General features: G+C 40.9%; 1 protein-coding gene across 4 annotated transcripts in view; it reads right to left on the bottom strand.

Moving 5' to 3' along the window:
• lrch1 (leucine-rich repeats and calponin homology (CH) domain containing 1) overlaps positions 1-15,895 on the bottom strand; it is a 70,473-nt gene that overhangs the window by 5,638 nt on the left and 48,940 nt on the right. For 2 of the 4 annotated variants that reach the window (XM_061053571.1, XM_061053572.1), the window contains 4 exons: positions 10,778-10,887; positions 8,766-8,903; positions 7,877-7,954; positions 360-4,830 (listed from right to left, as the gene is read on the bottom strand). In XM_061053571.1, the coding sequence (XP_060909554.1) occupies positions 4,537-4,830; positions 7,877-7,954; positions 8,766-8,903; positions 10,778-10,887 (620 nt within the window). In that variant the 3' untranslated portion in view covers positions 360-4,536. Of the gene's footprint in view, positions 1-359; positions 4,831-7,876; positions 7,955-8,765; positions 8,904-10,777; positions 10,888-15,895 lie in introns of those variants that run through there. The other 2 variants (XM_061053573.1, XM_061053574.1) reach the window with 1 other exon arrangement.

The following is a 15,895-nucleotide window of genomic DNA, read 5'->3' as shown; positions in this document are numbered from 1 at the left end:
GATTTCATTATACAGCTGTTCAAGATTATTCAAACATCTGTCCTGACACACTGGGTCTTCAAAGATACATGATGTGTCCAGGAAGTAGCCACATCCATGTTTGGAAGAGATTTGGGTTTATTTTCATACATTATCAAACACATAGAACTGGAAATGTGTTAATTTGTATTGAGTGTCGTTTGCAAGGGTGACCTGTAATGACTCAAAAGTGGCAACCTCTGGGCCAAAAGTCCTCCAACAGGATTAGAGCAATCAGATGAAATTTTATCTAAAAATCAAGTTGTTCAAAATAAAATCAAGAAAGGATTCATAATCGGATGGATCAGGTAATCCAATCCTGGTTTCCAATCCAGGCTTCTTCTAAGGCTATATTACAGCCTGGATGCTAATCATCTGCTCTGCTGTGTATGCTAACAGACATATAGAAGAGTGGAGTTGATATTTGTCATCCCCCTCTTTGTATGAAATTAAAATCTGTTGAAGCATCTTTTAAAGAATTTCTTATTTTCAGGTCAAGTTAGATGTTCAGTCCTGTTGACCTTTGACTAAAACAAGGACAGCGTAGAAGAGACAGCATCCCAAAGTTTATTAACTCAGTCTTTAACGCTGTCAGAGATCATACACAAGTCATAATAAATTAATTAATTAAACCCGTCATACATTCACATCGGCACAAAGTGAAAAAACCTCTGCGGGAAATGTTACAACAAAAGCTCATGTCCTGCCAGAGTTAACTCAAAGAATACAAATAAAACATCCTAAATATTCACATTCAAAACATCAGTCATTTAAAGGCAGAGTGCCAAAGAAGACGTCTCTGTTCATTCTGTTTCAGCTGCTCATGGTCGGGCAAATTACGTTATTTGAAACTGTTGTGGGCAGAGAAAAAAAAAATCCACATTCCTCAGTTTTTAGTTCCTCTCAAGATTACAAACAGAGTGATTTTCCTGAACCGTCTACGAGCTGAAGAAGACTAATAAATCTATTTATTTTCATAACCTTATCGCGTGTCTTTAGCCCTTCAGATTTTCTCCAAAAACAGTCACATTGCATTTCAGGATACAATGCAGTTATTCAATGTAAATTAAAAAAAGAATAAGAATACAAATTAAATTCACATTTTTGTTAAAGCTCCTGTGAGTAACTTTTGCTTTGTGTTGATTTTGGCGCCCCCTGTGGAGAGACTTGTACTGCTTAACACTTTACTGAAACATGTTCAGGTAGAAATAGGCAATGTTTTAAAATAAAATCTCCTCCTGCTTTCTAAGTGTGGTTTCACACTAGGGACCAGGGCCCGGATCTGAGTACACTTAACCCCAAAGTCCGATTCATTTAATCAGTGTGAAGACTAACGTACTGAACTCAGGTACTGTGCCCAAGTCCGCCTGAAGAGGTGGTCTCTGGCCCTGGATCCACAGGAGCACAACCATGCTCAAACAAGGAAGTGGACCACTATATGACGTAACTCTAAACAGCTCCTGTCGCTTTAAAAAAATGTCATATCTGTGCAGCACGGGCCCATTTCTTTTTCTTAGCTGCACGATGAATGTGGAAGTAGGAAAAAGGGTCCACAGTTAGCAGGATGGAGTAAGACTTCGAGTGGTTGCCATGGCTGCTTTTTGCTGCTCATTGGCAATTTTGCAAACTACGTGCATACTGCCCCCTTCTGTATGCGACTGTATTTATCCATCACCTACCCCTTTGGCAGTGGTTTCAGGCATTACAATGTACTAAAAGGAAGAAAAAAAATGTATGCTGATGATCTCATTCCTTTTTTTAGGTCGTATGGAGACATCAGCATTAATTTCAGTCAGTCTCATAACCAGCCAAAAAAAACACACAGTAGCTTTAAGTTTGAAAACAGCATACCCAAATTACAGTTTTTAGTAGACTATTTTCAAAGCTGATTAAATGCAAATTCCAAGTTAGACTAACAGACTAGTCTTAAGGTAAAAAAACAACACTCTGAGAACAGTCAAAATTAAGCGTAATCAGTTTTTCTCTGCGGGTAAACAATGTTATTTGGCTAACGTTAGCCATGCTAGCACCACCAGCTTCTGGTTCTCCTTGCAGCTTAACAAACATGCCTGTACTCTGGTCGATATGTTAGTTTGACCTGACAGTCTTCATACAACTTTATCTTTATTTCCTAGATCAAAATACTGACAAACTGTGATGCTCCTACGACATGCCATCCGTTCACTGTGCTTGTTTACATCTGGGTAGTAGAGCGAGCGCAGGCCCATTAACCGGATGCCTTTAATCGATTATTCATTCTGGAGCCGACTAGCGAGGGTGACGACTAGTAATTACACACATCTCTAATTTAAATAAGTCAGTACTTTACATCACGGCCTCTTTTTGCTCGTCACAACATGTCAAAACTTTTTATATCAAAATATAACCATTAGTGCATTTCTATAACGGTGAGCAGCTGAACTTTTCTCATTCAGGTACCGTGTGCTTATGAGAACAGCCATGAAAATAAAACTTATCAGCTGTAGTAACTCTGGTTATACAAATGTGCAGGAAATAATTTTATATTTAAACACGTTTGTAGCTAAAGTGATCATCTTCTTTTTTGTGTTAGCTTCACTTAGCATCTTTTCGTTAGCATTTAAACAGACGGGCTGCAGCCGAACCATTTGGAGCTATTCTGGAGGTCTTCATCACTTCTATATGACATGTCTATAAAATACAGAAAGTTGTATTCATTCTGAGGTTAACTGTTAGCTTTACAGCTAGATAAACCTAATATTTAGCATGTAAACTGTCTGCTGACTGATATTTTTAAGCTTGTTAGCTTCTTGGAAAGCTAACCATCATTTCAATGAAGCTAGCGTCCATTAAGGTTGTCAAAATGTTCCATACTTCTTTGATACCGCGTGTTTTAAAGCAATATAATCTCTTATTTTATTGATTGAAAGTCTTACTTCATAAGACAGGTGCGTAGGAGAGGAATGAAAATTGCAGGCAAACTCTTTTGCACAATTACGTACAGAAGCCAATGTTTTTTTGCGCAATTAAGACAGTGTGCAGGATTGAATTGAAATTAAAAAGTACCCACTATTGGGCTTACATTTTTGTTGCCGTGGTATTAAAGATGTATTGATATCGTAAATAACAAAATCCAAAAAATGTGCTCACCCTCAGTAACTTAACTGGGTGTGGATCCCTCAACCAAAAAAATGTATCAAAAGTATTTCAGGAGAGCATATCAACATTTTAAATCTTCACTTTTTTGTTGATGTTTTGGACAGAATCTTTCTTCAGTGGCTTCGAAGGGATTTGCCCGAATACACCCGCGGCATTAAAAACAAGTGGAAATTAAATAAATATATGTTTTGGTGTGCTCTCCTGACATACTTTCAATACATTGATTTTTACCAGTATCATATCAAAGTTTAAAGTTCTGGTATCGTGACAACCCATATCTTCCATAGATGAATTAATGTCAACTGACTACAACCAAGTTTTTGATGAGTCCTCCATTATGGTTCCAAATGGCTGCTGGGAGATTGGAGGTAACCAATCAAGCAAAGTCATGTTAGTAGAAACAAATCAGCTTTATGCTAAATAAAAATCCATAAAACGTCTGAACACAATCCCATTATTTTTTTGGTCAGGGAGGAGAAAGGCCACCATTTTTATTCTGCCATCATTCTTCCATCATGGTGTTCGTATCCTTAATGAACCAAAGAGTTTTCACGGCTCAATCAGGTGAAGGGAATAAGACTTTGTAAATCCTGCACACATCTGATTATCTCTGCTGTTCAGCAGCATGTTGATAAGACATCAGAGACTTTAAGAAAACCTGCCGCTCCGTCTCGTCCTGCTTCTGTGACAAGTTTCAGTCTGTTTACTGCAAAACCACCGACATGTTTGTGAGCTGATACTTTTCAAAATGGCGTCAGGAAGAGAAAATCACATGGGATGAAGTGATAGTTTGATTTGTGGTTTGATGAAAAAAATTTGATTTATTGTGGTCACATGGGGTCGTCAAAATACCAGATTTTTTTAAAACTTTGACAATTCTAGTCAAAATCGCAAAGTATCAATACCTGTTGCCTGTAAGCTATGATTTAAATTGCAGACAAACTCCAGCAGATTGTCTAAAGTCTAAAATGCACAAATACTGAATGTTGTCAATTCTTGAAACTGAAACATTGCCAACAGATTTGTTTTATTTAGACAGTGCTGTCTCGCACTGCAACTTTCAACCTGATTCTCCATGAAGTTTTAATCCACAGACTTGAGAAAAGGACGGGTCTCTCTGACGTTTTTTTTAGCCTGGTTCGGAGACCCACCAGAAACTGTCTGATGCTTAAGGACATTCTGTTATAACTAGAATGAGATTATTTTATTTGGTCAGAATTGTTGATTTACTCTAACCCTGACGTTCACAGAATGAGTTTACTTTGAGCATCATTTTTCCCATGTGACCTGAATGCAGCAAAAAAAAAAAAGGAAAGAGGTGTGGCCTGTGCAGAAAGAGGGCGGGGCAGATAGTTGACTGACAGGAGTCTGTTGTCATTGTTACGTGAGCTCGCTCCAACTATAGGCCAAGAAGAGCAGAACAAGGCAGAGGATGTGAAGCAGGCTCGAGCTAATAAGGTCCCAGATTTGCCATGCAGGGGGCGGGGTTTGAGTGGTGACAGAAACCAATGAGGGAGTCTCTGACACCGCAGGGTGGGCACGGTTTGGGGTCAAGATTGCCGCCTCCTGTTTCCGGTGCGTTGAGGTTGTATCCCGGGCAACCAGCGCCCGGACTGTGATGTGGACCGGCTGCAGGCGGCACTGGATGATGTCATAGGGCGAACAGAGGGAGGACTGCCGCCCCCAGGAAGATCAGGAAGATAGGGGGATTAAATGAAGGAGAAAAGGAGGGTCAAAGAAGGAAAGGAGAAAGGGGTGACACAAGCAAGAAGGGAATAAGGGAAGGAGGAAAAAAAAAAGTGGGCGACAAAAGGAAGGAAAGAGTAAAAGATCAAATAAAGGAGAGGAGAAAGGGAAAGGGAGAGACGGGGAGAGAGGAGGTAGGGTTAAAAAATTAAAGTAAAAAAATGATTCAGAAGATTGGAGGATAAAAACAAGATAATGATGAAACAAAGGAGAACAGAAATGTGAACATGAACAAAATTTGAAAAATGGAGGAGAATAGAATCACATGGAAATGAGAACAAAGATGAAGAGAAGATGTAGAGATGATGAAGGATATGTGATGATTGGATGAAATACAAAAGGTCAGTGTGAAATAATCCAGAGGAAAATGAAGGAATAGAAAAATAAATACGGAGCGTGAAGAATAGAATTTATGAACAATGGAGAGTTAAGAGAGGAGAAGAGAGAAATGAGGAAGAAGAGGAGGTGGAGGAAGAGGGGGTGGTGGAGGAGGAGGAAGAGGGGGTGGTGGAGGAGGAGGAGTCGGTGAAGGAGGAAATCGTGGTGCGATCCAGCCGTAAAGTAAAGAGAAAGAAAAGGCAGAAGATTAAAACAATGGACACAAAGGTCACAGAGGAGAGAGTGTGAGAGCTGGTGAGGTGAAGCGGGGTGAGGAGGAGGAGGAGGCAGGCAGGTAGGTGTTGGTTACCATGGCAACAATCAGGGATGCTTACTGAGAGGATGGAGAACAGGTGAGCTCCATCCCTCCCAGTGAGCAGTCCACGGAGGAGCCAGGTGCCTGTGCAGTCAGCCAACAGTGCAGCAACGTTAGCACAGAAGCTACGAGCACGTTAGCTGGACAAAGCTTTTTAGCATGTTAGCTTAGGGAAGCTGTTAGCTCGCTGAAGCGTTTTCAGGGAAGCATTGAGGTTGTTAGCAACATGAGCACAGAGACCAGAGACAGTCAACAGACAGCAGCAAAGATGGAGGTTCATTTACACCAAAACAAAAAAGTCTGCAGGTTCAATAATAACACCGAAGCTACAAACAAATATTCTGACATTATGTGTATGATCTGATGTCTTTATCACACACACACCTGTCCAGGTGTCTCACTTCAAAGGTTCACAAAAATATGAGCTCTTCTGTACATTTTACACTTAAAACAAAGAAATTAATTCCCCCAGAGGCACAAATCAAAAACAAATGAACTGTAGAAGGAGATGGAAAAATACGCTGTGTGAACGAGCTGTGTGTGTGTGACCATGGCAAGAAAGCCATCACTCCCATCTACACCTTAAAGGGTGTGAGCTTTGGCCACAAACCGGACGATAGACGCCATAACCTTGGCGAGTTGAGGTTGGAAGAAGTGTTTAATATTCTGGTCTGTTTGTGCTAATGCTTGCTAATGTTAGCATCCTAGCACACATCAAGTTGTGCTGGCTCAACAAGTTAGAGATTTGTCTTGCTGCTGTTGTATTTAATCACTTTTCTTCAAAGCCTTCAGACGGACACACTTCTCCTCCTTCTTCTGGTTTAAGCCCACATGACTCCATTCCTGAGGCTCGAGAACTGTACGATGCAGCTGAGTTAGCACACGTCATTATTTTCTCTCTGAGAGCTAACTTGCGCTAACTGGCTAGCAGCCTAAGGCTAATGGTAGTCTCATGAAAAGGTTGAACGAAAGAGTCTTGAAGACACTGAGCACAGTGACAAGCGACCAAGCTTCAGTAAACCAGTTTAAATCGGGCCAATCGACCGGTTGGTGTTGCGTCTTCACCGTTTCAGGACTCACTCAGATTTTTAACGTTAAGATCAGTTACAAACTCAGTTCATTTCAGTTTTACACCCCTACCTTTTACACATCCAGTCTGCACGCTTAGTCAACTCCAGTGCAGTTACACACACACACACACACACCTTAAACACACACTCAGGGCAGCTCTGTTTAAGACTGCAGTCTTTATCGACTCCTGTCATGATGGAGGAAGCAGGGAGCCACAGGCAGCCATGATGATGATTCAGCGTTAAACGTCGACATTAACAAACCCGTTTAAAGCAATGAGAACAAAAAAGAGGCAGGTAGAAACCTGAAACCAGAGCTGGGAGAACGCTGAGAGACTCTGAATGTTTTTACTTGAAGTTAATGTGAAGGTAACTCTTTCGTTCAGCAGTTCTGCTTCATGCTTAGCGATGTCAGGTATCCGTTCTTTATCAGGTGACTAAAAGGTTTAAACTGCTGCTGTCAAACATCAGAGTCATCATCAGCTGTGCTCCCAGATCTGCTTTACAGTCCAGTGTCGTCATCAGTGTCCTGCAAAAATCCTCCTCTTCAGTTTCCTCGTCACAAACAGACGTCAATCATGAGATAGTGTAACTGCTCATGTGAAATAAACTTCAACGTTTTCCCCCTTTCAATAAGTAAACAGAGTTTTTGCAGGACGCTGTCGAGGTTCCTTAAACATCTCATCAACTGAAGCAAAAAAAACATTTTCATGTCAAACTTTAACTGTTGGATTTGAGCGTGATATCTCTGATATGAACTGGAGGTGTTTTCAGCTTCAATCTTCTTTTTGCTTGTGTGTTGAATTTTCTGGATGCTAACTCTTTCCGTTGAGGTGATAAAGGTTCGTCTTTAAGCCGTGTGTCACGTCACTGCCTGCTGTAACGGTGATAAGTGTTCAAGCAGGAAGAAAACTTATTTACTAAAAGAACTTATTTACTGATTGGCAAGAGATGACCCGAGTCAAATTTAGCAATAATTAATTCATCTATTTAAAATGCAGTTATCAAATTGATAATATCCTCTGTTCTGACACTGTTTGAAAACTCCAGTAAACATGTTCAACCTTTCAGAAAATATCCAAACGTGTAACCGTTAGAATTTCTGGAACAAAAGGAAAACCATGAGAACACCTCCAGTTCATAGAGGACACTTAACGTTGTCACCAACAGGGAGGAAGAGGAGGTAGAGGAGGAGGTTGAACTGTCTTACCTCTGGCACGCCGATCTTCCTGCAGGCGTCCAGAAAGTTCTCCACGTTCCTCCGACACTTTGCCATGCTGAGTTTGGGCTGAAAATAGAAGATGACACACAGACACGTTCATAACAAGGTTAGTTAACTTCTACAGCCTCTTCCGCTTCAGCGCCCTTCATCCTGAAGGAGAAAATGTCTCTAAACTTTTTATTTATTCCACTAAACAAAGAGTCCATTAGAATCTTCAGGAAGATTAACTTCCATAGCAACGGTAACTATGGAGCCTTCTCAAAATGACCTAACCAGCTGTTATAAAATGACATTGAACAGATCCTCATGAATCAGAGAAGCATTTTTTTAAGCCTCATCATGACAGAGTCTGTGACTTTCTCACCCCTTCAGCATATTTAAAACACGTCTGTATCGCGACTCACACCATAAAACGTTTTGTGGTTACATCATGTCCCGTCATCAGTTTGGTAGATTTCTCTTTCATAACCTGCAGATTTTGTGTCTTATAACTTCTTCCCTCCCCGTTGCTATCCTCTCCTTTCTCTCTTCCCCCAAAGTAAACAGACCGACGTCAAATTATTCTTTCTGCGGATTGATGTGATTACAGTTAGTCCTCCAGAGTCTGTGAGAAGAGACGCGTCCCTAGCAACCGCCTGCTTTTCTTAGTTACAGTGAATTATTCTTAACAATGGTGAAATGTAAAGGAATATCAGACTGTTGATATGCATTGTTGGCCAATCAGAATGAAGTATTTAACACTGTTGTGTAATAAATGATATTAACTTCTAAACTCCATTAAGTCAACAATAAGTAGAACAGTTGAGGACGGTCAGACTTCATATGAATCAGAGGATCATGAGTGTTAATCAGGCTTCAGGGTGAGTCTGAGACGTACCACTGCAGGCGAGGGGACGTGGATGCTGCCCACTGAGCGCGGGCGGATATGATTGGCCAGATGACAGAGCACGACGCCGTCCATCAGAGACGATCCGAGGTCTTCAGGAAGGGCGACCTTCAGCCTGCTCTCGATGCTCTGAACAGGAAACACAAACAAGGAGTGAGGGGCCGGCAGCTTAATGTGAAATAATCTCCTTGTGTAGTCTTTAACACAGATAGACTAAAAGAGAGTATAAACTGACCTGCTTTAAAATCAACAGTTTGACAAGGTCTCTAAATATCCCATTAATTGGGTTGGAGCTTTACTTATGCAGATATGAAACTACACATTCTTTTGGCACATCAGCATCACGTTGTCATAAAATATAAGGACCCTGAAAAGATACTGAAGAAACTGAGGCCACACTGACATGGCGGAAATTGTCTCTTTTGTGGCGGAGGAAATGGCTTTGTTCCCTTTCATCAATTTCTTTCAGGCTAATGGCTGCTCTTCTGATACAACATCTCAGGATAATCATTTTTAACCTGATTTTAATCAAATTACAAATTCAATATTGTAAATAAATGACATTATTCTCATAAATGTACAACTTCAATCTTATCTAAATGTACGGTTTTAATCTCAAATTTTTAGATTTGATTTCTTTAACGTGGACCTAATACTCCGTCGTACTTTGAGGATAGAGGATGTGTTTTGTTTCACACAACTACTGAACTCTGCTGATCCCACGAGGTAGAATGAGTGCCATCTAGTGGGCTGAAAGGGCAGCTTTTCTTTTTGTATTCTTGTACTAAAAACATGAACGAAAGTTACATATGTAACTACGGTTCTATGAATTCTGGATGACCGCTGGGGCAGCCTCTGAACCAAGCCCTTGTAGACAAGGCATTCCCATCCCAATCAGGTGGGCCCTCTCCCGGACTTGCCGCCCCCCCTGCTTGGCTAAAGGTTAAGAAGCAGAGTCTCTGCAAACTCTGAGGCTAGCTTATCAACCTTAATGGCTACACCATCCACCTTCTTAGATCTCTTCCCAGGTGGAGCGAAAACACAAATCAAATCAACTCCCTTTCTGTTTACCTATGGGGAGCGCTTACAGATGCACTGCTTCACAAACAATTAAGCTGTTCTGTCTTTTCTTTTTCAATATTTCTCTTTTTATTTGATTTTATTTTACCCACAAGCGAAAACCGTTTGCTGGGGAGCCCTCGCTCTTTTACACAAACAAAAAATGTCACGCCTCGACGAGCGAAAAACCACTCGCGGAGCAGTCAATTACAATCGAGTGATACCATCAGCCTTGCGGTGAAAGCGCAGACACTTCTCGCCGCGGAAAAAAACAACCAAAGAAACCCGAAGCCAGGCTCTTCTCAAAACGCGGGCTATTTAAGCTGAGTCAGGCGTCATCCCAGGTCACATGTGACTTTGTTGATATCAAATACTCGACCTGCGCGTGCACGAGACAGATATAATCCAGTGTTAAGAACTGCCTCTGGCGGTCAGGAAGAATGAAATAGAACTCTGTTTACAATTAAACTGTTAAACAGTTAAGAATTTATGCTTGCTGAAAGAATATTGTTGTGTGACATGAGAACATGCTGTATCAGGTGTTCTCCGACGACTGATTGTTTTTTATACAAGTTTTGAACAAAAATGACATTTGAACTAAAAGACAGATGGCAGATGTTTCCCATAAAGACAGGGCAGTGTGTTGAGCATTGCATTGTGGGACATTTGTGTCCATTCATAGCGCACTCAGACTCACTTATTCCTGTCCGAATGCTAGCGTCACGTTAAGTGCACCTCGAAGACACAATGACACTAAATTAATAAGCAGCTCAAAAAACTGGGACACAACACGTTTGGTTTCTGCACGTCCTCAGATCTGTCAGAGAATCACGAGAACATTGTGTTTCAGAACTACTGAATAAAAAAAAAGGCAGAGAAGCTCAGTTTGTCCTCGGATCCCTCACTGACGCTCATTAAACTGTGATGTTTGTGTTTCCTCTCACGTCTCTCAGCTGCTCCATCAGCTCCAGCTCCTCCTTCAGCTGCTCCATCTTTCTCCTCATCGTGAACTGAGGGTCGACCGACTCCAGACTCTTGTGGCTCCGCAGGAACACTGCAAAAAAAAAACAGGAGGAGAAGAAGAAGACGGGGTTAGATTAAGACAGACTGAATGTTGCCGTGTTGACTTCTGATTTATTTTGAGATCTGAAAACGTTAAAAAAAAAAAAAGAGATCAACATTTTCAGGTATTATGACCTTAACTTTGACGTGATACTGAGATCAGACTGTTTAATCTGCGAGTCAAAGTGACGCTCTGATCTGCTGCTTTTGTCTCCTCCTCTGTGATGAACGTGAGGACGAGTGAGAGGAGCTTCAGCACGATGCAGAAAAGTTTTTAATAAGATCACAAACAACACAAACTTCAGTCCATCTCTGCACTCTGAGACTCAGCGACACAGAAAAAACTGTTGTTCCATAAAAGATGGAGAGAGCTTATGTAAGTCCAACACTCACATTCAGTCATGCTTCAGAGCTCGCAGAGTTTTTTTTAAACTCCGGCTTTGTGAGCGGAGCGCTCATGTGGAGAGAGAGTTCATCATCGCTGCTGCTTTTAAAAACAGCCTGAAGAGAAACTCACTGAAAAACATGAATATTAACACCTCTGAACGGAGACGATGTAAATGGTAAATGCACTTTTCTAGTCTTCTGACCACTCATAGCGCTTTTACACCACAGGTCACAGGTCTGCACATTCACACAATAATGGCAGTGACATGGCTGCCATCTTCTTTTAACGCTAATTTATGTATCATGCTTTTTCTCTTCAACTAGACGCCACATTTTTCACTATGAATAAAAACAACAGGTCTAAGTTTAGCAGATACAAGAATGAGGTGAATCAAACTTAAAATGTATAGCTACACACACACACAGAGCTGGAGGGTGAATCAGTCACTTCCTCTGTTCTATATTCCGCACTCAAATCTGCCTTTTAAAGCTAAATGAAGCTGAACGCAGCCTGTGTGTGTGTGTGTGTGTGTGTGTTTGTGTGTTTGTGTGTGCGTAGTTCTGGAAGTGACCACTAGAGGGAGCTATAGGCCTCTACAGTGGAAACATGCTTTCTTCATTTTTACAGCACCTGCTCTGTTTGCTACCTCCAGGAGAGACGATTGGAAGAATATTTGATCAAACACATTTATGTTTCACCTGCAGTGTGTGTGTGTGTGTGTGTGTGTGTGTGTGTGTGTGTGTGTGGAGTAGTTTCAAGGTCGTGCTCCAGTCTTTTAACAGAGCAGAAAAAAAAAACGTGTTTCTCAGTGATGACTTTGTTTGTCTCTGATAATCCTGAGTGGCGTGTCATCTCTGCGGGGGGGGGGGGCGAGAGGAAGAGGGGAAAAATAATAAAGGGGCAAATAGTTTTATCTCCTCAGTTTTATCTTCTAGGTCAAATCATTTCACACGCTGCTGAACAGCCCCCTCCTCCATCTTCATCTCCTTCCTAAATAAATCTGCAGCTTCTCGTTTCTGTCTCCTCCTCTGACGGGTTATTCAAATGTTTGGAGCGATTTGTTTTTAAACTATAAGGGCAATTTATTTTCTGCTTTTTATTTCTCCTTTTATTAAATCTTTCAATTTTTTCCTCAACATCAATGTTTAAAAAATGGACCCAGAATCTTGGAAACACTCACACGCAGAGTCTACTCAGCTTGTTTTAGCTTTACCAAAAAAATCAGTTTAAATATTGGAGAACATTGTTAATATCTTTCTAATAAATTGTAAAATGTATGATTTCATTGACATTCACTCTGACATTGTGCAATAATAATGTTATATTAATGTTATATTATGTTTATCAAACCACTTTGTGCAATAACATGTTACACTTTATGTGCACTGTGTGCATGTCTGTGTAACACTGAATATTACAGACTACACTTTTGTCAAATAGCTGATCTATTTTTTATTTTGTAAATCTATTTTTCTGTACATTCTTAATTTTTATTTTTTATTTAAATTGTACTGTGTTCACTTTTTGTCTGCAATCTTTGCTCTTTGCTGCTGTAACACTGTAAATTTCCCCGTTGTGGGATAAATAAAGGATTATCTTATCTTATCGACCTGCAGCCTTTTTTATTCACAGATTAGCATGCTAAGGTTAGCACAAACCTGAGTACATTGTTACAGGCCCAATATGTACAATATCTACTGAATGTACTGTTTGGACCGGAGAAGGTAGGCGGTTTTAAGGCACCCCCACACGGCCGTTTTGGACACCCCTTGGTTTGCCAGATATGAGACCAGTTATCAGGTCAAACCAACAGGTGTTGCAGCGATGGAAGCGGGCAAGAGAACTGGTTCAGATAGAAGTGATTGTACCCGACCTAAAAAGCCTCTGCATGTTTCTAATAAGCTCCATGAGCAGAAACGTGCTCAAACTAGGATCAATATTGGAGATGCTTTTGAAAAATGGAGAGAGGTTTGAACGCAGAAAGGTTTACAGACCGATGCAGAGCTGGCTAAACACTGAGCGCCACCCTCAGCATGAACTTCTCGCAACTGGCTTTAAAGTTTTATCTCTCAAACTATTTTTTTTTATTTCTTCATCTTAATTAACATCACAGCCTAACACACTTGCAGATTTTTTTATTTGAATTTTGCCCCCAGTGTTTCTCCGTCTGACTCGTCTTCGAGCTGCGGCATTAAACAAACTCCCTCCGTGAATCTGTATACATCAGTTAGCTTTGCTCTGACATGTGTTCATGTCTCAGGGATTAAAAATGTGTTAGTTAGTGTGAGTGTTTAACAGAAACATGCAAAGTGTTCTGTGTGTTTCTTCATGTGTGTGTGTGTGTTTGTGTGAGTGTGTCAGTGTGTATGTGTCAGTGTGATAACATTATGACTAATGCTCTATAATGGGTTCAGGCCTCAGGGAGAGTGACATCATCCGGAGCTGACACGCTCACATCATCGTCGAGCTCCGACCTCATTAACAGCCAATCATCACCCTGTGTGTGTGTGTGTGTGTGTGTGTGTGTGTGTGTACTGTTGTGTGTGTGGAGTTACATGCTAACACATTAGCGTAAACTGTACATGAAGAAGAAACAAAAATGTGACTTTTTGTGTTTTTAAAGTGAGCCCAACGAGAATCTGAAGGTTTGCCAGAGGTCTGTGAACAATCACTGAGAGTGTGTGTGAACAGCTCCACATTACTGCAACATATCAGAGCCTTTTATAGACCAATGAATTGAAACACAGCTCGCCTCGGGGCACAAACACACACACACACACACACACACACACGGACACACACATGAACACACACGCCTGTGATCCATCTGAAATGTCTGACTCTGTTCTAGTGGAAGTGGGATCCTCCTTCAGGGACCATTATCTAACACTTAAAATATAGGAGCTAAAAATACATTGCGCACGTACTCATTCATATTACAGAGGCTGCACGCATACACACACACACACGCACAACCATCAGAGAATCCTAACATGGCCTCAGCCGTCTTTGATCGTCTTGACAGTTTAGCGTTCAGGCGATCACAGACAGGGGAAGAAGTAAAGGTGATAAAACTGATGCATTTAGGGAGTTAAGGCAACATCCAGCGATGGGAGTAAGACAACAGATATGTACTTCAGGATGTTAATGATGAAAAAATATGAGCAGTCAGTTCTCAGAGAGCGATGTCTGACCCGTCTCACCTCCTCTACTCCGAGTATGAACTTTAACCAGCAGGCAGACAAAACACAGTCCCCCGATGTTAACTGTTTTAAAAACTGTTTTGTACCCACGTCGATCAAACTTCTAAATAATGTTTCTTAAGGCCGTCTGGGTTGTGCAATAGCATCATGCTGTTCTTATATTTTCTTGTGCTGTATTCAGATCTTGTGCAGTATGGGTAATGTGCAAAGTGTGTTCTTGTGTTTTCTGGTTTGCACTGCGGGATTTTCTGTTTATTGTGTTTGTCTTTGTTTGTTTTCTTTATTGATTCTACTGTAGAGGCAGCTGATTGTTTGCAGCACTTGGAGTCCTTAAGGAGACAATAAAGTGTACTTTATCAAACTTTAAAAATAAAAAATGGCAGAAAAAACACAAGCAAAGAAAGGTGTTATTTAAATCCACTTTTTTATAAAATGGTTATGGCCTCTTCTTTGTCAAATAACTTCTCTGAATGTATTGGACGCTTTGTTTAACAGGGTGCTTTTTTTGCATCATCTGTGCCTTTCCGATTTCACGTGGGACTCAACGGTTTTTCATTCCGACTGTCCGAAGCGTGAAAGTCTTTCTGTATATCTTGTAAGACACCTCGTAAATGTTTTGTACCTGCAAACCAATCCCCGTGTTTTTCATCTTGCAGCCAAACTTCTTTGAACTTGCATGTCCCTATCTTCTTCTTCTGTCATCTGTTCTCAGTTTGTGAATGCTTACGTATTACACTGTGAATGAATCGTCATGTGAACAAGCGACTTTGAAGCATTTGAGATCATTTCAGACTTTGTACACACCCTGTATTTAAACTGTTCTGAGTCTTTCTCATCACACACTGAGGTTAGCACACACACACGCACACGCACACACACTCACACACACACACACACACACACGCACACACAGGATCTACCTCGTACCACATGTTTGTCCACAGTTACCACACACTCTTGAGCAGCTTGAGATGAAAGCTTAGTACGAGAAGATCCTCTTTGAAGACTGTCTTCCGCTACCACACGCGCACACACACACACACACACACACACACACACACACACACACACACATTCTTGATTTTATATACAAGTGAGGACCCTGCGTCTGATAAAACATGTCATGGACACTAATCTTAACCTTTACCGTCACGACTCAATAACTTTATCTAAAAATAAGCTCAATTATAAAAACAAGTCTTATACTTCGAATAGCACTAGAAAGTAAACCTCATAAACCTAAATGTCCCCAATGAGAAGGTTTAAAACTGGAATCGTCCGTCACATTGATACCAATAACAGTTGGTAACAAATACACACACTCAGAGCAGCAGCCATCTAAAACAGTCTGAACAGGCAGAGAAACATCATAGAAAATAAACTTAATGTGCTGCCAGCTCACATCAGAA

This window comes from Labrus mixtus, chromosome 13 (genome assembly GCF_963584025.1).
Source record: "Labrus mixtus chromosome 13, fLabMix1.1, whole genome shotgun sequence".
NCBI classification, from domain to species: Eukaryota; Metazoa; Chordata; class Actinopteri; order Labriformes; family Labridae; genus Labrus; species Labrus mixtus.
Note: the sequence above shows the minus strand (reverse complement) of the source record. Positions and strands in the feature narration are given on the sequence as shown.